Raw genomic sequence first — 24,095 nt, forward strand, 5'->3', positions numbered from 1 at the left:
ACAAGAGCATTTTGGTGACATTTTTGTGTGGTTGCTGAAAGTGTTTGTGACAATGTAGAAAACTTGTTTTCAGGCCTAACAACGGCTACGGGAATTTAAAATATTTATTTTTGAGGATGATAATAAGATCTGGATAGTTAAATATTTAAAGGCTTTTAAAAATGATTTAATAAGGACAAAAAATAAAATCAGCTTCTTCAGCTGATGGATGAGACTCGAGATAAACAATGAATTTAAACTGTTTACCTGGAGTAATTTTTGGTACCAGACAAAAAAAAAGAAAAGGTGAATGAGGGATAAACAAGAAATGAATGATTTGTAAGCAAGTACCATTGGTTAATTGTTAGTAAATAACAATTAGCCAATTAAATTGGTATCTGCTTCTGAAACTCCAGTCTGCACAATTTTAAAGTCGCTTTAAAACAGCAGCTTTAAAGCGGCTGTCTCGCCCTTTATCCTGACTTCTGCAGACATTTGTTCTAAATATGAGAAAATATTTAGAACACACATTCCTCACAGATTCGAGAAATGTGTGTTGCTTCACAAAATACCATGCACAAACATGTCTGGGTCTATGGACATGTCCAGCACATGGAGCTTTGCATCATCTGTGTTGAATACAGGGTTACCTGGTCTTGTGTCCAATCTATGATGTGTAGTTGTGGTAATTTGGACTGACTATAAAAGGATTCCTACTTGTACCTTAAAGCATAAAAGACTACCTTAAGGAGATTCGTTTGTCTAGATCAGGATTTTTGAAGCGTTGAAATGTTTTTAATGAGTTCAGGTCGTATTTTTATTTTATTATTCATATTACTTTCTTTCAACAACCTTGTCATTGATTAGCTCACCTAATCTAGTCAGCCGGTCATGTTGTTTGCATGACTGACTTGGCTTTTTGTCTGGTAAAGGGTTGTTATCAGTGGCTTCAAATCTGCTGAACAGACCTCTTTTTTCTCAAAAAGATGCTATTCAGCTGTAGCGTTGTGAATGCATGTTTTTTGTATACAGTTCTTGTTTACAATTCTTGCCATAATCCACAAGTATTTTACCAACCCTGCTGCAATAGCTATAAATAAACTGAGACATACAACTTTGTGGGTCCTTCATTGTGAAGAAGAAAGGATGCATTGTCTACTTGTGCAAGTCCTTATGCCTATAAAAGGTCATTTTTGCATTTCTTTTCTTGCACCATTACATTCAGTTCCTTTTCAATCGAGGTAACATTGGGCTCATTGACATCACAACAGAAGGACAAAGACATTAAAATGCTTGGATACAAATTGGAAAGGAAAAAAAATCTCCATTTAAACTGCAATGATGGACTTATGCTTGTCGTCGGACCGGTGCGACAGTTGAAGTGTTTACAGTTGGGGAAAGGAAAAAGGCAATCCAATCAAAACGCTTTGAAGGTGGAGTCAGATGTCTGAACCCGCCCAATATCCGACACCTCTTTACTCCCCATTCCGCTGCTGCTCCTGACAGCTTCCTCCAGCGACCGATTCGGTCCGATTATATACCTTCATTCTTTACTGACATCTGCCGTAAGTACACTTAAATTCATCGTCTGTGTTTGTTTTGCATGCAAATGTAGCTCTTGTAAGCCTGGCAGCCCAACATGGCTGTCCGTAATGAACGGCGTGTGTCATAATAAATGTGCTTCAGAAAGACGGTCTGATCGAACCAGGAGGAAATCAAAGCAAATTGAAATGGAACATTTTGACATAAGCTATTTCTTTAGGTGCAGAAAACGCATCTGTGATCCTTTGAGCAATACCAATAGCTGATGTATGTTTCTTTCCTCTTTCTATTGTCAACATAAATGTTTAATCCCTTGAGATTGATCATACATACGGTGCCTCAAAGTTGAAGCATCGTCTAGTTTCACGTGAGGATTTTTTTTTTATTATTCTTTTAACCATACCACGCTTTTTGCCTTTGTACGAAATCACCGGTGACAATTTCATCATCACTCCAGTCCTCAAAGGCCAGTATCCTGAAACGTAATCCTGAAACTTACAGATGTGTCCCTGCATACTTGAACTAAATGGCTCAACTAGCACGCAGTCATGCGCTACAAAGGTTCTGCAAACGAGCTCATATTGGAGTCAGCGGTGCTGAATCAACTTGTTGCTTGTCCACAGTTCAGACTAAACTGCTACATGATGACACTGACAGAATGGCACATGTTGTTTATTAACATTTTGTTAGACAGATGTAACATTTCTTCTGGCTCCCTCCCCACTGTTGTTTTGCAGCTTTTGACCCTGACATCCCTCATCATGCCTAAAGGCACTGTGGTTCTGGCCTACAGCGGTGGACTGGACACGTCCTGTATTCTGGTGTGGCTCAAGGAGCAGGGCTATGACGTCATCACATATTTGGTAAGGCTTTACGACAGGTGTTACTACAGCAAGTGGCTCCATCTGTCACCCAGCTGCTTTTGTATGTCAAGTGCCTCTCAGGTTTTACGGTCTGCTGCTAATGCATTTTGTCAAGGCACGTAGAGGTTGACTGTAGGCACGTCTCCAAAAAGACAACAGCACTGATTATCTCTGATCATTGGATTTGTCTGTTATGCTAGGCTGTATCTGGATGGCTTTACTGTTTGCCCCCCGGGGTAACTAAGAACTGCTATGCAGGCAGATTTTCTTGCTGAACTTCGCTCATTTGTTCTGTGGTTCTCTAAATGGGGGTGGGAGGTGATCAGCACGACACGAGGTGCAGGATTAAAATGGACGTGTGTGCAATGCAGTGGTGCAAAAAGACTTACAAAGATATCATCTATTAGTGGAGAGAAATGTATTGAATCAAGTGCATGTTGAATAATAATAATAATAATAATAATAATAATAATAATAATAATAATAATAATAATAATAATTGGTTATTATTATTATTATTATTCATTCAGCAGTTATTTTTTTAAGTTAGTATTTTGCTAACATTGCAAATCGTGTCCACTAGTGGCTCTTCCTGCTTGGTTGGGTGTGATTCATTTTTACAAAATGGAGATCACTGGCTGAATTTACCCTGTTTTATTATTATGAGAGAAGTTATTCATATGTGCAACAGCAAGCACAAATTAGGTTTTATCAGTCATTTGTAATGTAAATATGTTTTCTGTTTTTTATTTGTGCTTTCAGTCATGTTCATAATAACTCGTGTAATGAAAATATATAGTTTGAAATGGTTCCACTATTTTAGTTATGTTTTATTTTTATTTATTTATTTATTTATTTTCTGGGGTCTTTTTGCTCAGAGGAAGACACACTCTTAATTTATGTTTATTTCTGCCTTCATCTGTCAAGAGGTTGTTTTATCTCCTCTGAAGATCTGCTTTGACTTACAAGAAGAATGAATGAACACAATTAACTTATGCATGAACACGAGGGCTTGTGTGTTTATACATTTAGTGCACATATCAGTGTGTTTATTGTGCCTCTTTATTATTAATTTATTTTAAAAGTTTAATAATTTGTTTTAAAAAGGCGTTATATTAAATTCAGCTGTCTCATTCCAGGCTAATATCGGACAAGATGAAGATTTTGAAGCTGCGCGGAAGAAAGCAGAAAGCCTCGGCGCAAAGAAGGTGAGAGACTCTGAGAAGTGAGACCCTTTGGTTGAATATAAGAGACGTTTAGTTAGATTAAAACCAAGCTGCAGCGTGTACTGAGTTTGAATTTGATCCCAATGGATATTTAGGTGTTACAGGAATATAAGTAATTGTAATCAATGTTATTTTGTGTAAATTTTTTCCATACTCACACCAAACACTCATTTTTTTTCTTAAAACGACAATGTCTCATATTCTATTTAATTACAAAATAAAGCTATTTGAGGCCTGATTTGTGTTCATGACCAGGTTTTCATTGAGGACCTGCGCAGCGACTTTGTGGAGGACTTCATCTGGCCGTCGGTTCAGGCCAACGCCGTGTACGAGGACCGGTACCTTCTGGGCACGGCCATAGCGAGGCCCTGCATCGCCCGTCGTCAGGTCGAGATCGCACGCAAGGAGGGGGCTCAGTTTGTGTCCCACGGGGCCACCGGCAAGGTAAAAGGCCTTTTCTCAGAACAAGCTATATAACTAGGTCACTGCACCATTTAGGCCACAGGTTTGCAAGGTTGAATTTTAACCATTTAGAAAGTTACCATTTTCTGTGATTAAGTATCTATTCACTGGAACGCAGAGATTTTCTGAATGCACAGTTCTGTACTCTGTATGAGTCAGCATCTAAATGATTAATGTATGAATCCACATTTTTTAGCATCTCTAAATTGGTTATATAATCACAACTTTCCTAATTTTCTAAAAAGCCAACATCGTTAAGTATCTTTGCAGATTAATTTGAGCTCATTATGCAGGTTTGCCATCAAACAATCATCAATCTCCATTTCCATTTTCATCTCATTAGGGCAAATTTCCGTCTTCATCTCATTAGGACAAATGACTGATTATGTTTTTAGCTGTTTGTGTGGCTCTGGTGCAGACATATTGTCTGGTGATATTTGTTCTGGCCAGTGGTTGGAGGTAGCGAAGTACAAGTACTTCGTTACTGTACTTAAATACAATTTTCGTGTATCTGTACTTTACTTAAGTATATTTAATAATGGGTACTTTCTACTTTTACTCCACTACATTTTTCAGTAAGTATCTGTACTTTCTACTTCACTACATTTCTACTAAAGTGTCGCGTTACTCGTTACATCCAAGTCGCATTGTTCTTTTTTTCCGTTAAAATGTGAAGTTCAGGGACTTGAGGTGACGCCGTAAAATCCAAGGAATAACGTGACTTAGTGTCTGTTGTCACCCATCGGCTCCACCTTTAATCGCATGCGTAGCTCCAGACATGCCAGTGGTTTCCTCTGAGCGGGAAGCGATGTCTGTCTTATCGTCAGTAATATAATAGCGCTGCATAAATCGATATGGCGACATGTAAGACGGTGGGGACTTCCTCCAACTTTTAGCGTCACTTCGAAGGAAAGCTTAAAGAAAGGTAAGCTCCGTGGACGTGATGCTAGCAAAGCTAGCTGTACAGAGATACATGTTGCATCTGCTATGAAAAAAAGTTGTCACTCATGCGCTGAATTATTGTGTGGAGATGTTGACTGAGGTGTCGCAAATATGGGACAACGCTGTGACCAAAGTCTGCATTGATATGACATTCAGAAACAATCCGATTCTTCTGGACGGATCTTTACTGATTAAATTCATTTCAGCTCTAAGTATTTAATATCTAGTTTTTTTTATGGGAATGTGGATCTTTCAGATCAATTTGAGAAGTAATTTTGATAGGTTTAAGTAAATTTTTTTGTGCCACGTTAGCACGGGGTGCTGGTCTTGACTTGGTCTTGGTCTTGGTGGTCTTGACTACAACTCTGCTACTGGATCCTTGGTTGCCTGTCCTCTCCCACCCACCTTCTTTCCATCCCCTTTCTGTTGGATTTCTTTCAAAATAAAAGCCACTAGTGGCAAAAAAGTGAATTTCATGCTATGTTTGGACAGGAGACAAGATGTTTCCATCCCTGAAATTATGATGCATAGAATCACATATCTAAGTCTAAACTGTGTTACAGAGTAAACACAATAAAAACATCAGCATTGTTCATTAAAATGACACATTTCTAATGTATTAAAATTAAATACGATCGATTCACTTAATGATATTAGCGATTAGGTAATCCATTCAGCAAGTACTTTTACTTTTAATACTTAAGTATTTTTAAAAGTCAGTACTTTTTTACTTTTACTTAAGTACAAATGTTAATGTGGTAGTTTTACTTTTACTTGAGTACATTTTTGTCTGTGTATTTGTACTTTTACTTAAGTAAATTTTTTGAGTACTTTCTCCACCACTGGTCTGACCGGCGTTTGGAAGTCATAAATAAGCAGATTTGGATAAATCGGCAGAAAATGAGGTGAAAGTTTCTCAATCTCTTGTAAGCAGACCTGGAATTTATAAGACATTTGAGATGCTTTGGTAAAAAAAAAAAAAAAAGTTGCTCATTTTGAAAAAAATATTGGATCAGCCAATGTGATAAAGTTATTTATCCTAGTCTGTTCAGTATAATTTGTCTATTTGAAATTAAAACTCTTTTGCAAAAAGTTTTATTTTTTGATTTTTTGTGAGCCCTTTTCTGACCAGTAGGTGGAGCCAAACACTGATTCATAAAGTTACATTTTAAAACTTGAAACACTACTATGACATTCCACAACTGGTAAATCCGTGATTAAGGTCTTAATTTCCAAACTAACTAACTAGATGTAGACAAATAATGTTTGGACAAAAATCAATCATGCTTCTTTGAGTAAGCATAGAAAATATCACCAATTTACTGTAACAATTTAGAGCTGAATTGTTTCACGATAATCAGATCAGCTGGAATCATTAGGCAACCTTTTTTTTTTGCCATGCTATGAAACTTTTTTTTTTTGCCATGCTATGAAATCATCTCAAACTAAAAGCTATAGCAAAGGTTAAGAAATAACCATTCTAAAATATACTGTATGTATCTTAAGAATGTTTTGAAATTCATACTTATGTCTTAAGTTGATCTGGACATATATAATTTTTTATTTGGTTAGCCCGTATGTGTCATACACTATTGAAAATGGCAAATACAAGTGAGGAAATAGCTACAATAAATTGATACTTGCCTATTTTCAGGCAGAGCAATAATTAAACTTTTTTAAAAACTGGACCACAAGGATGGACAAAAGTTCATGTTCATCTTGACACAATTTACAGTGAGCAGGGCGGCAAGGGAGGAGAACAAATCTGCAGCAAAAAGTTGCTTCTTGGGGGGTCACCAAGTAACCATGACAACAATTAGGCAGCATGCTTAAAAGGTGCTTTGGAGGCATGCATGGAAAACCTCTTTTTTTGTCCTACCATCGCAAATGTAAATTTGTAAAGCTTGCTAACTTGTTTTAGAATTGCTTGATAAATGTGGATGGCGTTGTACTTGTTATTTATTTTATACAAAAATCTAAATTTTACTGGCTATTGCCTTCTTAAATTACTGTGATTTCTTTGTTATTTCAATTTCTTTAACATCTTTCTGTCTAGTTTATGTTCAACAACATCAGAGGTCGTACAGAACTGGCCAGAAGAAGTGAATCAAATGTGTGAAATTGTGGGGATTTTGTGTTTGTCTTTAACTGTTTTTGCCTAATTTTATTGACCAAATAGGAAGCAGATTATAAAAAAAAAGTATTTATCAAAAATACTATGCAGGAGATAAAACCAGTTTTCTACCTTTTAGGGAAATGACCAGATACGCTTTGAGCTCACGTGCTACGCGCTGTACCCAGAGGTCAAGGTTAGTTTGGTGCTTTGATTTTTACATAGAACAAAAATGGCCTAACATGTAGAATACTATCACAACTGTATGGTGTGTTTGTGTTTTTTGTCAGATCATTGCACCGTGGAGGATCCCTGAATTTTACACTCGCTTCAGGGGGAGAACGGACCTGATGGAGTACGCACAGGTAACTACAGCTGTCTTTCTCATGGCTAGTGTAGAAATAAGGATTTCATATTTATTACTGATGAGTCTGTCAACTAAAAGATGCTGTAGTTTGAGATGAAATGCTCCTGTTTACAGACGGTAAAAGGTTTAGTTTTAAAGTTAATTTTTACCTTATTACCTAGTATACCTTGTAATGTCATAAATATGTTGCTTTATGAAATTAGAAACATTTAGAGGATCAGTTCATGCTGTATTTCTTCTCTGTTGTTCTCATAGATTTATAACTTCTACATACTCAGCAATAGCTCTTTATATTTCGTTCAATTGTTTTTCCACTTTCTGTCTCTTTTAACTGCAGCAGATTTTTTTTTTCCCCACCAATGATGCACTATTTTTTTTCCATTTGTATTCTAATTTAATTCATTTAGCCTTTTTTAGCTTCAGATTTATACCTTGTTTTAATTTTCAGCATAAAAAACTCCTCTGCCCATTTGTCCGGTTGGTCTATCCTGGGCAGTTTTCTCCACTAGAGGGCGATCAAGATGTTTTTAGTAAACATTTATGCCCTGCTTGCATGTGGCCCTTTAGTGATATAATACAGCCTTGAAAAAACATATATATAGACTCTCTCTTTATTTTTTTTAAACCAATATGCTAAAACATATTGTCAGTGTTTTGTCGTTTTAGCTTTGGAGGACCAAAGGATTCAGAGGTTTCACAGCGTGCAGGGAAATCTGCTGCTTGACTTTGTTTTTCCAGAACCTCTTCACACATATGTGTTTATCGTCTTTCTCAAGTTGTTTTCTGCTATGTAACATATCAGCGATTTTGTTAAATCACAGAAACATGGCATCCCAGTGCCGGTCACTCCTCGGGCCCCCTGGAGCATGGACGCCAATCTCATGCATATCAGGTGAAGACGACTAATGTAAAGTACACTCTCGAATGTTTTTTCCAGTTAAAAATAAAACATAACAAATTCTCAAATTGTATCTCTTTACAGCTATGAGTCAGGCATTTTGGAGAATCCCAAGGTAAGTTGTTGCTGATGTCGATCAGTAAGACTTTTAACCCTTATCTCATCACTGTATTGCATTTTGATTACAGGGAAGTTGAATCATTTCTAAAACTTTTATGATAATTCTGGGATACCAATATATTCACAAGACCTTACTGAGTTGATTTAGCAGTATAGTATTTTTCTGACAGCGCACGAAGCATATTTATGAGCTTTATACCACAATTCAAGCATGTTCTGAAACCAAAACTGATCACAGTGTGTGCTGATCAATCAAACGCACCCTTAAAACCAAGCCCCAAAATTTGCACAATCTGTTAACTATTTTCAAAATGTTTATTGTTTTATTTCACCTTGATGGAATATGGGGTCAGTTTTAATTTAAATTCATTCGTTTATACATCCAGTCATTGTTTTCTGCATGTCTGATACTGGATCCTGTAAGTAGCAGGTCCTGGACGGAAATCCAGACATCGCTCTTGTCAAAGACACTCTCCAGTTTATGTTTTGGGGCTCCCAAGACATTCCCAGGACAAAAGAGATAAAGTTTCCTTCCAGTGGGCTCTAGCTCTTCCCTTGGGTCTTCTTACAGGGGAATATAATAGGATACCTTAAGGACTTCAAGAAAGCATCAAATTGAGATGCCAGAACCTTCTCAACTGACTTCTTTCAATATGAAGAAGCAATAAATCTACTTTAATGCCCCCACTCCATTTATCCATCTCTTGTTTACTGATAAACAAGACATCGACTTGCTTAAGCTACTTAACCTGAGTAAGATACTGATCTGCAACCCAGAGGGGGCACTCCACCTTTTTCCAGTTAAAAACCAGGACCTCAAACATCGAGGTGTTGACTCTCATCCTTGTGGCTTCACACTCGGCTGTGCTCCACTCTAGTGCTAAAGGTTATGGTTTTAAGATACCAAGAGAATAACATCATCTGCAAAAAGCAAAGATGAGGTTTAAAAACCTGACATTCTCTTCGCCATGACTACACCTTGAGATCAGGTCCAGAGTCCAACCTGCACTGAGATCAAACTTGACTTTTGGTTTCTCTAAGATTGAGTTTAAAAGCATTCCCAGCACCTTGAGCACCTGCAGCACGCCCAACAAAAGCCTTTTAGGGACATGGTCATAACGCTTCTCCAGATTCACGCAGTAGACTGGACAGACGAACTCCCATGGCAGCAACATTGGACGTCGGTTCTGCAGGACAAAATACACACTGCTCCTCCTGAATCTGTCGTCTCCTAATAAATCAGGGTCACTTTTCCAACACGCTGGAGGACATTTTCGAAAATAGGCTGCTCAGGTTAATGTGGGCATGAATGTCAACATGACAAGCACAGCCACACCTAACTGGATGTTATGGTGATCTTTTAGTCCATTTTCTCAAGTACAAACCACGATGGAGGGACGATATTAAATGCTTTTCAGGAGTTGAATACGCGAAACATTGCTGTACAGACCAATAAAACTTCTCCACCTTCTGATGACCGAAGCTCGGCTGACTCGACCACAGAACCATGAGAGAGACATGAGTCTGATCTCTGCCAGAGGTGAGAGGTCAGTGCAATGTGCACTGTTTTCCCCCTGACTGACCTCCGAAGCTCCCGTCCTATGGTCGATATGTCTGCGTCTGCGTCTCTCCTCACCCCCGGGTTCTCGCCGGGCCCTGGGAAGAACCTGGGACACACAGACACTGACTTGTCGTCAGCAACGCTTCGACTAATTCCCGATTTCATGGGAGCCTGGGAGGGGGGAAGGGTTAGGGCGTTGCGCCCAGCTGGGGCCTCCTGAGTTCCAGCCCCAGCTCCTCGGGACCTCATTGTCTGGACGGCCGCGCTGCCGCAGGCTGCGACGTGGGAGGGGAGCCACTTCATCTTGACACCGTGACACCAAAATGTCACCAGTAACAGTTAAGTACAAAGACAGTTTGCCAGACAGATGAGTCCCCGATGCACAGGGTGTCGTAGCGAGGAGAGGGATCCCGCTCTGCTGGAGAGGAGATTCAGGGGCAGGGCCACTGTAACTCACAGACCTCTATCTCCCTCGCTGCCCCTTTCCCACCCCTTCACTTCGCCTTTATTGCCCTGTCCTTTAGCCGTCCTGTGGAGAAATGTTTTGAAATGAATGAGGCGGGCCGGCTCAATAGCATAGCGATGTATGATGACAGCGCTCTGTAACTGATTTCATTCAAGGGCTTTGCTTTGGACCATTTACTCCAATACTGAATCGATTAATAGCATTAAATACAATGAAATATTTATGGTGCAGAGGTCTGAAGTGGTAAAAGGATTTGAATACATTACCGGAGCTTTGAAACATGTTTAATATTTCTGCTAATTAATGTAGCCACAACCTCCAGGCCCTCTATTTATGTTCTACATCTATGTTTATGTTTATTAAGTGAAGCGGTTTCTGGATTACAAGCACAGCTGAAACCAGATGTAAAAACACACAATGCTTTTTCTTATTATCTGATATTAAACTGTCTATACTGTCCCCTGTTTTGGTCCAGGCACAATTGCAAACATTATTTCTAAGTAGCTAAATAATGAGCGAGTGATTTTTTTTTTCTTTTACAATAATTTTATCAAGCTCACATGTCTACATAACCCAGGATCACCATGACTTTAAACTATTTGGGAATATCCAGATAATGCTGTTGCAGATTTGTAAGCTAATGTTATGTTAAATGATATTGAAGTTAATTGGGGTACACCGTTTTAAAGCAACACTTCAAGCAGCAGCTGAAATGCCACTCAAGTTGGAAGAAGCCATAACTATTAAAGATTTGCAAAAAGCATATTACAATAATCCTAAGTATATCACCAGATTAGCGTTAAAGTAGCTTGAGGTGTAAAAAGTCAGTCTTTGACTAAATTTATTATCTTGTTTCAACTGTAAATAAAAGTCCAAACTCTTACACAAATTAAGCAGATTGTTAAAACCTAATGTACAAAAATCACAACAAATACCAACCACGGAATATCAGCACAAACACTTAAACTAGTTGTTGAGCATGGTGGCGGAGGGGTGGTGATTTGGACTGGGTTTGCTGCCACACAGAACCATTTCAACTTGCCCTCATTAAATGGACCATGAATTCTTCCGTAAACCAAAGTATTCATGAGGTTAATTGACACAGTTTGTTTCAACACTGAGACTTGACCAAAACCGTGTCATGAATCATGACAGTGATTCAATTATTACTGACCAAATTGTTTTCACTGTATATTGTTTTTCAAGAGCAGGTGGTGGAGTTCTGTGTATTCTTTTTAAAAAATTTTTTTTTATTGCACTTTATCTTACATTTAATCTTGGAGTTTTGCGCACTACCTTTGTCCTTATATTCCAGATGTTTTTTTCCTGGAATACAAGATTTATTTCAATTTACTCAAAATTAACAAATGAAACAGCAACACATTTGAATTCCTAAACTAACATGTCAGATTGTGATCAATCTAAGAAGTCATCTGAGAGAGGTCGGCTTGTTCTCAGTATCTCCACTGTGTATCAGCCTCTGTCCCTCCTTCAATTACAACCCCAAAGGCTAAGGCCAGACCCGGACCATTCAAATGTCCTCTTCTGCCCCCACCTGTAACACAATGGTCTCTCTTTGCTCAGTGCTGTCACATTAGGAAATGTCCAAATGGTCGCTCATATGTTTTCCTGCAGATAGGAGCCAGGAGAGTTCAGGTTACTCTGTTATTAACAACGTATCCTTCCTGATAACCCCAAACCTTGTTCTTTTCTGACACAGTGACCTTAAGGCCTTTATTTACTCATTTGCATCTGGCAGCATTAACCTCTGTGAAGCAATGCAGCTTTGACAGGTTGTTATTGTGTTATTTCATACATTTGCTGTGCACCTGATAACTGCATTAGATGAGTATTTCTTATTAAATCATTTGAGGTTGTGGTTGGTTGGCTTAGAAGATGCAACAATCTGATGCAAAAGTGTTCACAATCTTATATATATTCACATTTTGTCATTTTACAATTGCAAACTTTAATGGATTCTGCTGAGCTTTAATGTGACGGACTAACATAAAGGAGTGCATATATTGTTTATGAAGTGGAAAGAAATGATACATTGCTTTCCAGATGATTTAGATTTTTTCTAAGTAGCATTTCTTTCTTGTAATATTACAGTTTGCAAATAAAAACTGGCAAAGATTCCAGTTCATAAATGAAACGTACCTCAAAAGAGTTGGATCTGTAATTGCAGTAAACTGCAGTCCTACAAGGTTTTGAGGACTGAATAGAAATTAACTTAAAGCTTTTTTGGGGGGGGCGGGGGTTTATTTGTAAAAAAAAGTTTTAAAACTGCACGTCATTTTCCTTCCATTTCAATTGCACTGCTATGTTGATCTATCACCTTAATGTTGATCTATCACCTTAATAGGTGATAGAAATATTATTATTTCTTCGTAATAATAATAATTTTTTTTTAGAAGTACCAGCATTAGATGAGAGTAAAGTGTGGCGGAGGACAAATGCCGGGTGCGGTTTTTATGTTTTTACTTGTGAATCATTTTGAAAACTACTTACCTATTTCATTGTGCCTCAAAGTTGTGCATTTCTTTTTGTTGGCCTACAATGTACAATCCTCTCAAAAATACATCAGGATGAAAAGAAAGTTTTGTAAGGTAATCTAAATTAAAGATTTAAGAAGCTGTTACTTTATTTATAGGCATTTTAGAAACTATATTTTTGTCTCTTATTCTGGATTTTTCAAACGTTTACCCCATGTCAAAGCGAAAAATCAAGATTTGTTTTGAGTTTCCAATAATTTATTATGCAATAGCTTAAATTTTTACATTTCTTCGCTCATCACTTCCCTCCCCCCATGAGCCCATCCTCAGGATGCCTGACACTCATCCTGAGTCATTAAAACGTAACCTCAGTCTTAATTACAACCTCTGTCACCGGCGAGCTTCCCCGATCTCACTGGGCTCTTTGATCCGGGGGGCGATGAGACGCTGCTCGTGTTGACTCAGAGCCAAGGGAGCGAAGCGCAGAGCCTCATCTCACTGAGAGGAAATGAAAACTTGTTTGCTGCTGGTCGTGCGACCTTCTGATAAGATGGATGGTCAGCGCAGAGCCTGTGGGGGTAGGAAATGAGCTTGTAGGTGTGTGTCTACATGTGAATGTGTGCTTTGAAGCAGAGAGGTCAGAGCTTGCCGTGTGCCCTCGCTGCCCTCAGGACTGATGGGCTTGACCTGTGAAGAGATCTCCGTGTCCAACTCGGCCTCCGCCGCTGTCTTCATTAAAACTAACGGACACATCGTATGTGCTAGAGAATAGAATTTCCGTCTCCTGCAGATTACATGCGTATTGTTTTATTCTCAGCTCAGATTGCTGTGTTTGCATTTTGATAAGACGCGCCGACTTGAGACATGGTGATTTAAGCATCACTTCCAATCCGGTGCACCGAAGATGCCCCTCTTCCCCGCTTTCCACTCCTACTCCTACCTCTGCCTCCTTCGCGGCCCTTTTGGCTTTGATTGAAACCCAATGAGGCAACTAATAAGTGGAAAAATAGAAATTTACTTGCTTTAAGTTCATGCGTCAGCCTTCTTTTTTTTTTATTCTCTTGCTGTATGGGGCCACGTTTAGCACAACAATATCGCCGAGGCAAAGGCAGCTAAAGGAGCTGCTCAGCACTACATGATGGTGCGCTTCACGCCCCATTTCCCACCAATACCCCTGGCCCCCCGCCTTTTCCATCTTTACCTTTGCCTCTCTTTCAGGGCCACGGCTTTGGGACAGGTCCACCTGCAGGGGGTTTGAATTGAAATGCATTGATCTCCTGCTCACTGGAAACAACCCTATTGGCTTACGTTCTTTTCTTTGCGTTGCTTTCAGCGAAGTTTAAACTCTTGCTGTTGGAGCGCGGATGAGTTTTCACACATCGCAGTGTGTGTACATCAAAAATGAATAATCTTAGCTGGGGTTTTTTTTGTGGGTTTTCTTAGGCTTCATTTGATTTATGTGCATCAGAAATTTGACAAAAATGCATTAAAATGTTGAATAAAAAAAACAAACATCTGATTTAAGCTGAAAAAAAGAGCTTTTCTTGTCTTTGTTTATTTCATTTATTTATGTATTTATTTTTGCTCAAGCATATTGTTTCAACCAATAGCTCTTTGTATCTGAAGGTTGAAAAAGCCCCCCAAAAGTATTTATTCCACCCTCCCTTAAAGAGGGAGCATCAAAAGGCTTTTTAGAGTAGTCATTTTGTCCCTCTCCTGCAAACTCTCATTTGGCATCTTTCAGGGCACTGAAGCAGAAAATAAAGGAGAGGGAGACGCTCGCCTTCTCTCTCAATTTTTGTGTTTAGTTAAAAGGAAGGAAAGTGATTGCGCTGCTCGTTTTCCCCTCGCTGACAGGCGCCGAGCGGATGCCGATTAGTTATTGTATGATCATTTCGAGTCTGGTAAAGCTTTCCATTTAAATGCACCCAGCAGTTATTTTGCATAGCTTCTCTCCACCCCCCCTGCAATTTGCCTCAGCTCAGGAGACATTGACCACCGTCTTGCCCTAATGCGGTGTAATTGTCGCAGGAGCACATCAGCCGGGTGGAATCGTCACACCACCGTGCTCCTTTAGGTCCAAACCGCGACTCACTGAAATCACTTAGCAGCCGACTGGAAAAAAAAAACAAAAAACGACAAATGTCTGTCAACCACAATCGACTTCAGTGGGATTTGGTTTTTAGATGTTTGTTGTCGTGTGATGCCCATTTAGGAAGAATCTCCTGAAAATGAATCCGAGGAGAAATGTCACTCAGAAAATCAGAGCTGGAAAACTGGAAGAAGCGTCGACAGCTATCCCACTCTTCGTTTCACTTTTCCTTTCCTTCCCCCTGCGGAGCAGGGCTTCCCGGAGAAAATGAAACCAAACAGAGGATAAAAATTGCACTTTTGTCTCCCCTCTGCTCTTGATGTTGTTTTCAGGATGGTACCTTTTTCACGCATTGTTCTCTCAGTTGCTTTACTTCCTGTCTGTTTTCTCCTCCTACTTCAGTCGCTGTGCTGTCGTCCTGACAAGAATCTCTGTGTTACTAATCAGAGGGAATGAAGTTGTGGTTCTGTTTGTCCTTCAGAGCCATGCTCCAGCCGACCTCTACCTGATGACCAAAAACCCAGAGGATTCTCCAAATGTCCCAGATGTTCTGGAGATAGAGTTTAAAAACGGTTTGTATGTTTATCAGTGTCCCACCTGCTGACTTCCCAGAAAATCAGGGTTTTTTTTAGGTTTTTTTTTGACATCTCATCTTTAAAAAAAACTAAAAAAAACACCCAGATGTAGAGTTGGAAACATCTAGCATCAGAAATAGCCATTTCTAAATAAAGACATTATTTACTTTCATCACCAACCATTCAGCCATGTATTCATAGAGCACTTTTAAAGTACTCAAATGTAACATAAAATCCCAATTTTACAGTTGGTAAAAACAAATCTACACTAAGAAATGCTAAAATAAGTAGATAAAGATATGATTAATTAACCAACAAATAGATTAAAATTATTATATGAATTGTAAAAACACCAAAACATATTCACCATAAAGAAACATAAGAGCCATAGCATTCTTTTAATCAAAATCATGCAAAAAATAAATGAGGATGAGACATAAATTACCTCCCATGTATGATGAAATATAAATAGGATGTAATTATGAATCTGAATTTAAATAAAACATCTATCCACCCATCCATCCATTTTCTTCCACTTATCCAGGGTCGTGTCACAGCTTAAGAAGTAAAACAATATTTTTTTTAAAATTGCAGTTAAAATGGTATCAAGCATTAAAATATGGAGGCTCATTCAATAATAAAGAGCCTTTAGAAGATCTGAACGATCTGGTGGGTTTGTGAGGTAGGAGCAAATCAAATAAATCAGATAGACCTGATTACTGTCAGATCAATAAACAGAACCTGTGTGACAAGATGAAGCAGGACAGAATTTGTCAGATATCAACAGATCATGTCCTGTCTGTAGAAAATCAAGAACAGAGAAACAAAGTGAGGAAGGAAACACTTCATCTTGGCATTCTATGATGTTAAAATGAAGATGGTCATAACTGTCACTTTAAAGTTGACCCCCCCTGCACTTTATTTCCACTTGGGGCCACCCAGACTTATCCTTAACCCCTTACACCATCGCTTGGCCTAAAACAGCCCCATTTGGCCCCGGGGCCCAACCCGCAAGCCGGAAGCATTAACTCCAGTTTATACTCCGAGTCCAGAGGGAACCGGAGAAACGATCATTAGAGACACTGGCCGCAGGGCTCTGGCCTGAACACAGGAAAGTGTCACATGTTTGTGCAGAGCGAAAATGGCAAGACACATCCAGGCCTGAGGGCGAGTGACACAGATGTTCCTTCATCCCCGGGGTGGCTGAAGTGCAAGAACATCAATCGGCTCTTCAGATCCCGTGAGGCTTGATGGACAGCTTTGCGAGCCGTAATCCAAATTTTATGGAAGTTCAAAAGTTTGCCGGAGAGTTATGGTGAGAAAATGGGCTAATCGCTGAAGCTAAGGAAATGCCAGGCTGCTGTGTCGATGTGTCTCCCTTTACCAGCTTCCCGCGGAAAAAAGTTAACAACGGGCCGGACTGTGACCGTTCAGCTGGAGGTGAGGTGTGCTTTTGTAAAACGGTGATGCACCAGTAAAGCCTTGACTGGTTTCGCGGGTTCCTAGCGGCCCTGCTCTCCATTTTCACACATATTCTCCGGCCCTTTTATTGAGCGCGCTATGACAAAAGCTGTTTTAGTTGTCCACACAAAGGCCCGAGCCCACTCCTCCCTCTGAGCACAAGATCAGCAAAAGAATGTTTCGTTTCATTCCCCCCCTCCCACCTTTTCATCGCTGCCTTTCTCACCAAAGTTTTCTCACTGATTAAAAAAGAATATATAACAACAGGAACCTTTTGCTCCCCCCCCTCCCCTCCCGTGAAACGCTCCTTTCCCCATTACTCTTTTTTTTAAGGAGAAAAATTAAATTAATGCCTCCCTCCTGTCATGCCAAAGTGGTGTGGACGAAAAAGAGACAGAGAGGAAAAATGTAAAGCTGTAATTTTTCCTACAACTGTGTCTTCGCTCCCATTGTCTGCACTGTTAGGGGTGCAAAAACTGAAAATAAAGCAGCTAAAGGGAACGACGGACGGGCCAACCTGAGCCGAGCGAGGAAAATGAGAGCGGAGGGACGAAAGGCCGGCCCCCAAACTCCCACATTCAGCTGATTTATTGGAGATGTTTATCAGATTGTTGGATGTCTGAAGTAGTAAAACCCAAGATTTGGATAAAACATCGAGAAAGGACTGGTCAAGCATCACCTGTTGACCTAAAAGCGACTGTCCATCCATTCTTTGATTCTGTCAGCGAAGTCTAAAACTTTGACTCCAGGAAAGCTTTAGTTGGAAATAAAATTAAAAAAACATGAAACATTAATCTAGGCATGGAGAGTATAGATTTCTTCTTTGTTTAGACTTTAAACTCTTTTCACGCGTCTGTTTGTTTCCCCACCTCCACCTTTGGCCCCTGCTGCTCATTGAGGGCCGTGAATAAGTAGGCCGGTGACAGTGATTGATGTGCACTTGGTTTAAGTGGCTTTGTAGAGGAAGTGTGTGTGGAGTAAACTTCAGTGTTTTGTTTTTGTTTTTTATGGAAGAATTTGCTCCGTGTGTGAGATGCTGTTTGAAGGCAGGAGGATGATGGATCTGCAGACGGTTGCGTCTTCTGCACATGCTGTGGAAAAAGAGACAAAAATCTCAGCGCTAAACAGAGGATGGGTAACAAAGCTGTGTAATTGAATTAGGTAGAGGCTGGCCCACAATTTCACAGCTTTCAAATGAGGAGAGCTTTTGAATTTATTAGCCTTTCTCATCGTTGCATATGTAAAGGCTTTGAGTTTTAGATGGTATTCAGTGATCTCTCTGAGACAAAAAAAACAAACAAAAACAACTTCAGGATAATCTTTCCACTGTTTGTCATTTTTGGTTTGATTAAATAAATATATTAGCTTCAATTTCATTCCCTAATTTTTTTTATTTGCTTCAATGGATAAAAGCATCCCTCTCTTTTTGTTTCTACCAATTATTCTTAACCAAATGTTGGTGGTAAATCTGTTATATTTTATGTTTTAGGAAGCATGTAAGTTTTAAAGGATGTGCATTTTAGGGAGAAATGTTTGATTTTGCAACTTTTTGATAAGGATATAAATCAAATTCAAACCTAAATATACTATAGTTTTCACTTTGAATGACCCACTTATGTCAATTATCTGCCTGTGAAAACTTGTTTCTGTAGGAGTTCCTGTCAGGGTGATGCATGTGAAGGAGGGGAAATCCAAAGAAACGCCGCTGGATATTTTCTCATACCTCAATGAAATAGGGTAAGCGCTTTTGTGTATTAAAAGTAAAAAAATCTGGATTTCTTCACTATTATTATTATTATTATTATTATTATTATTATTATTATTATTATTATTATTATTATTATTATTATGTTACTGGCATTAATTCTATGATTACATAACTTGTGGTGAGTCACCGGACCAAACTCTAATGTTAAATCACAAAATAAGGATCTGTCATTTTAAACCACTTTGATGTAGTCCGATAAAATATCCAAGATTATGCATTTTTATTTATGCACATTATTGCTTTCAGCACATTTTACTAGAAATTGATTTTAAGAAATTTTAGGTACAAAAAAGACCTGTTATATTTTAAGCACTGCGTAGGTTATGAACATTAGGTTTCAGATGTATTAAGATGTATTAAGTGTAGAAACACTTAAAATGTGTTTTACCTTCAACATCCATCCATTTGAACTTGGTTCAGAGGTCGATTCTGTAAATTAAGGTGGTTCATCCGACAGATTTTTTACTATTTTTTTACCAACAAGTAACAAGTAACAGTGAGAAATGCAGTTTACTTCTCCATTAGGTTCACCAAATTGAATCTGGAAGGTGTGTATAATTGTGTCCTGCTCTTTTCTCCCAGAGGAAAACACGGAGTGGGCCGCATTGACATCGTAGAGAATCGTTTCATCGGCATGAAGTCACGAGGTAAATCTTTCAAATCTGGAGTGGTTTAGTCTGTTTTTTTCATTCCATTCTTACTGCATCTACTAATTTTACACATTCTGGCGCAGCCATGGCAAAAGAAAGTACATCCTGTGTCATTTTTCAGAGATTAACTTATAAACAATTTGTTCTTTAACAGGTTTTGTAAGCAAATACAATCTTAAGGTCTAACTTCAAGTTCTTAAAAACACACAAAAGATTCAGCTATGCTATTCCTTATTAAACAAAAAAGAAGCCAAACTGGGGAATGTTTGTAAAAAGAGTAAGATGACCCTAAAAAAAGATAAGGTAAATGTAACAGGTTGTACTTTTGTAAATAGGCAGTTTCTCTGAAAGAGCATCCTTCACTTCATGGCACTCATGTAGGAAGTTGTACAAAAATCCTCATTAATCTTTTGAGTGCAGTGTCAGCCTTCTATGCACTAACCATTTTTGAAAAAATTTGCTATTAATTCAAGTGCATGAAGTCATTTTTAATGTCATCCCTATCATCAATAAAATATATGTAACAAGGATTTCTTATTTGCTTATAAATTTTTACTTGTACTTAAAACAACGGAAGCATGTGTGCAAAAGCACCTCAAGACCACCGTTAAGTGCAATGGAGGATCTGTGATGCTGAGAGTCTGTTTTTCTTCTAAAAGTCCTTGGAAACATATTAAAATACCAGGACATTTTCAGTAAGAATTCCTTAGATTCTGCTAGTAAATTTTTTTTTCTTTAAATCTTTTTGTTGTATGTTGTTTTTAACTGTTTTTGTACAAGCATTTTGAGTTGTCTCTGGTTGAAAGGTGGTATGTAGATAAAGTCGCCTTGCCTTGTGGGGACTTGAACCAGAATAATCTGAAATAATCGACCAGACATTAAGTCGGCGTTCTGTTATGGACATCTCAGTCTTCAGATGTAAATATTGTAGAAAGCCTGTGATCTGAGCTGAAGAAAAGAGAGCTTAACAGAGGACGCAGGACTACAGAGATTGTGCAAATTTTGTATCCCCCAAACTTGTGAAATAATATAAGCTAACACTAAGTGCTCTCCTGTTTGCAAAAAGTATAAATTATTAGCAGAACTGGTGATTTTCATATTTTTTCTTTTCAATGTGGCTTTTTACCCATATTTACCTTAGGTGCCAGTTAGTGTTCAGGACTCCTAGTATTTTATTTATTTTTTTTGTCACTATTCCTTGTCTACATCTAGGGGCTTTCATGCACTTTGCAGTTATTTTACATGAGTGCTTTAAACGTCTCGCTCTGCTGCTTCCATAAAATCGGGCTGAATGACAAACTCCTCAGGAGACATCTTTTCCTCTCGTTCACCAGGAATTAAGATGTCGTAGTGATTTCCAGTCGTCTGTACGCTACAAAACACTGCATACAGTACACTGAGAAGAGGATGTTGTTGTCAATGCTCCACTGGATACACGTAAATATGCAGTTGATTGCCTATTTGCCCACAATGTTTATCTGCGGTATTAACCATCAACTCTTAAAGCTCCTTTGTCGGGTCTCTACATGTGTCACCGCAGCCGATATACAAGGCCAGTGTGCAGTCCTGACTTTGCAAAGATGCGCCCACGAGGACACACACGGGCTCCTCTCTCCCCCCACCTCGCAATGCGCTGTGATTGGCAAATTGACTGGCCGGCCGAGTATGACCGCGGCACAACGTGGCAGGTAGAAATTGGAAAATGGGAAACCCACTTTTCTCCCCGTCGGCTGAACAAAAGATCAAAGCTGTTTCCTCTTTGCGAGCAATAGGAAGAGGTGGAGCACAAGGTGCCCAAGTGGTTGAATAACTACCATTGAGCGCGTAGGTTGGCCTCTTCTGGAGTGGCAGGTTGTGTGAGCACAATAGATGATGGGAGGGATTGAACGGGGGACATGTCATACTTATTTGTGTTTGGGTCATATTTATTTGTGCAGGGTCAGAGAGGCGGATGGGACTCAAATGGTTTGTCAGGAATCTTGTCACTGTGCTGCAAAACATTCGACAACCTGTGTGCCCAACGAGCTGTCATGGTGTTGTCAAACCTTTGACTTGTGCTCCGATGAGGGCCTCAGAAGCAGATGGAGACGACTTCTTCATCTCCTGATAAACATGCGGCATCGTGTCAAGCTGCTGCAGAACTCCGCAAAGAGTTCAACACGTGGGCACAGAAAACTTTTCTTGCTTTAAATATTTGATCGTTTTATTTACAGTTTTGTTTATTAAAGTATTAAGAAACCTTGAACTTTTCCACCATTTGTCATTTTGCAACCAGAAAACCTCATGCCTTGGCTTGCTTGTTATGCGATACAGCAACGCAAAGTTGTTATTGGCAATTGAGAGAAAAAGGAGGGATTCTGAGTTGCATACAAATACAGATCTGAAGCATTTGCATTCAGTCAGTACTTTATAGAACCACCTTTGACTATAATAGCGTCTACGAGGCTTTTGTATGTCTCTACCATGATCTGCATGTAGAGACACAGTTGTTTTTTCCAGATTTCCTGGAGCTGAGCTAGACTGAGAACCGCTTCTCAGTTTCTGTTCTTCATATGGACAGAGTTTTCAAATAATCGGACAACAGATTCTCCAAAATAAGCTGTGAAACAGACTGGTTAATGTGTGTCTTGTCTGGCCTATCATTTTTGTTGGATGGCCATCTTTTGGTACTTTGTACTTTTATATTTCGGGTAATAGATTCAACATCACATTTGATATTAAATGTTCAGCCCTCCGGATATCATTGTAGAACCCAAACTGTCATGTCTGCTGTGTTGCTTGTTGCTGTTTTTTTCCTTCGAAACCTCCGAAATCTATCAGTTAGAGGAGACTGATAACACATGATACTACTTTAAAATATCCTTAAAAAATGGAAACCATCGACCATTTTCCTCATGCTTTACTGTTATGCACAAGTATGTTGGTCTCTCATATACAGCCTGAATAAAATGAACGGATTTTTCTGGCTGTAACTTGACAAATGTGGAAAAACTTTAAGCAATTTTTTTGCAGAGAACTGTATGTGCTGCCTGTTTAAGCTTGTGTTTTGCTCAGATGGGATCAGCTGAGGAAGAATTCAATCCTGCCCCGAAGCCATGCATCATGGTTAGCATACCTGCAGCCGCTGTATAAAAGACTAAAACCTCTGAAACCACAGAGGGTCGCGTCTCCTTAAGCCTGACTAAAGCGCCACTGTAGAAGCTTCACCGGACAGTGTCCAATTATGGGCTGCAATCAGTTAAGCTAGCTCTTTTTGGCAGCACTTAATCTGAGTTGTGTTTGAGGGCAGTTTTAACTTATCTGATTGGGGATAACGGAAACGTCCCAGCGTCCTCTCTGCGGCCTAGTCACCAAAGCATTCCAGCTCAAATGGGGATCTTTTGAAGCTTTAAACAATTAGTAGCTTTGCTAAGCTGGTTTTGTTTACTTGTTGCACCAGTCAGTTCTCTAATCTGATGAGGAACCTTTGTGGGCATTGGAACAAAACGCTACTTCTGAAGATTTGGATTGTTACAAGAAACCCAACTGTGTGTCAGATTTGCAGAATATGTAAGAAACCGTGCATTTGATGAGTGAACGGTGCTCACTTTCTCCAGATTTTATCCTTCTCAGAAGTAGAGGTCATAGATTACTCTTTTGTCTCCATTGTCAAGTCTGCCTTTCTGTATTCCCTCTGCCCTCTTTTTGTTTTAGCTGACATTTAAATGACAGCTTCATTTCTCCTGTCATGTACCTCATCTTTTCTCCTGTCACCCCCCCTCTCCCTGTCCGGAGGGGGTAAATTGCAGGGTACTCGGGGCCCTGGTCCAGACACCAGGCTGGCAGGGGCCTCCCAACCTGTCATTTACCCTGGACAAGCTTGTCCATGATTTGTGAGCTCTATGAGGGCCTGTCAGTCACATTGCTAATGACTAATAGAGCTGCTTGATGCCTTTTGCTTAGATGAACGAGGCCCATAAATGGCTGTTGAAGAATGAAATAATGACGGTAAAGCTTCAATAAGAGTGTCAGGACAGTGGAGCCGACATGCATCTCCTTACGGGCAGAATCATTTCCTAAGTTCCTTTTTTTTATCACATTTAATCACATTGCAGTCAGAAACTTAAGGGCATTTTAAGTTGCATAATTGTGCACTAGAAGGTTAATAATATTCTTTAAAAATACATTTAAAAAAAAGTAGTAGATGCGTTTGTATTCAGCCCCCCTTACTGTCATGTCCCTAAATAAAGTCCAGTGCAACAGATTGCCTCCAGAAATTGCCTAATTGAATTGATTCTTCCTTCGTTTTCTGGAAGCCAACTCCATAGATAGAGGCCCCCTGATTTGGCTTGAACGCAGCACCGTCTTGCTGCAAAGCTACAATACTAACAATTGCCCAGCCTTGTAATTTTGTTAGAGATCGTAAGTGAGCAAACAGCTCCATAAAGACTAGTAAACAAACCAGACAGATCAGGCATGAAGTTGTGATTACGTTTAAGTTGGGTGAAGCTAAAAAAAAAAAACAGTATCTCATGC

The 24,095-nt window shown here is 39.3% G+C and overlaps 1 protein-coding gene across 1 annotated transcript in view; it reads left to right on the forward strand.

Annotated features, from left to right (window-relative positions):
• Nucleotides 1-1,364: 1,364 nt before the first annotated feature.
• The window catches only part of ass1 (argininosuccinate synthase 1), a 30,470-nt gene continuing 7,739 nt past the window's right edge, over nt 1,365-24,095 (forward strand). Inside the window, exons 1-11 of the mRNA XM_008424338.3 lie at nt 1,365-1,544; nt 2,259-2,384; nt 3,524-3,592; nt 3,866-4,054; nt 7,267-7,323; nt 7,418-7,492; nt 8,316-8,386; nt 8,477-8,507; nt 15,608-15,698; nt 18,815-18,899; nt 19,513-19,577. Of these exons, the coding sequence (XP_008422560.1) occupies nt 2,283-2,384; nt 3,524-3,592; nt 3,866-4,054; nt 7,267-7,323; nt 7,418-7,492; nt 8,316-8,386; nt 8,477-8,507; nt 15,608-15,698; nt 18,815-18,899; nt 19,513-19,577 (835 nt within the window). The 5' untranslated portion in view covers nt 1,365-1,544; nt 2,259-2,282. The remainder of the gene's footprint in view (nt 1,545-2,258; nt 2,385-3,523; nt 3,593-3,865; nt 4,055-7,266; nt 7,324-7,417; nt 7,493-8,315; nt 8,387-8,476; nt 8,508-15,607; nt 15,699-18,814; nt 18,900-19,512; nt 19,578-24,095) is intronic.

This window comes from Poecilia reticulata, chromosome 12 (genome assembly GCF_904066995.2).
Source record: "Poecilia reticulata chromosome 12, P_reticulata-male-v2, whole genome shotgun sequence".
Lineage (NCBI taxonomy): Eukaryota > Metazoa > Chordata > Actinopteri > Cyprinodontiformes > Poeciliidae > Poecilia > Poecilia reticulata.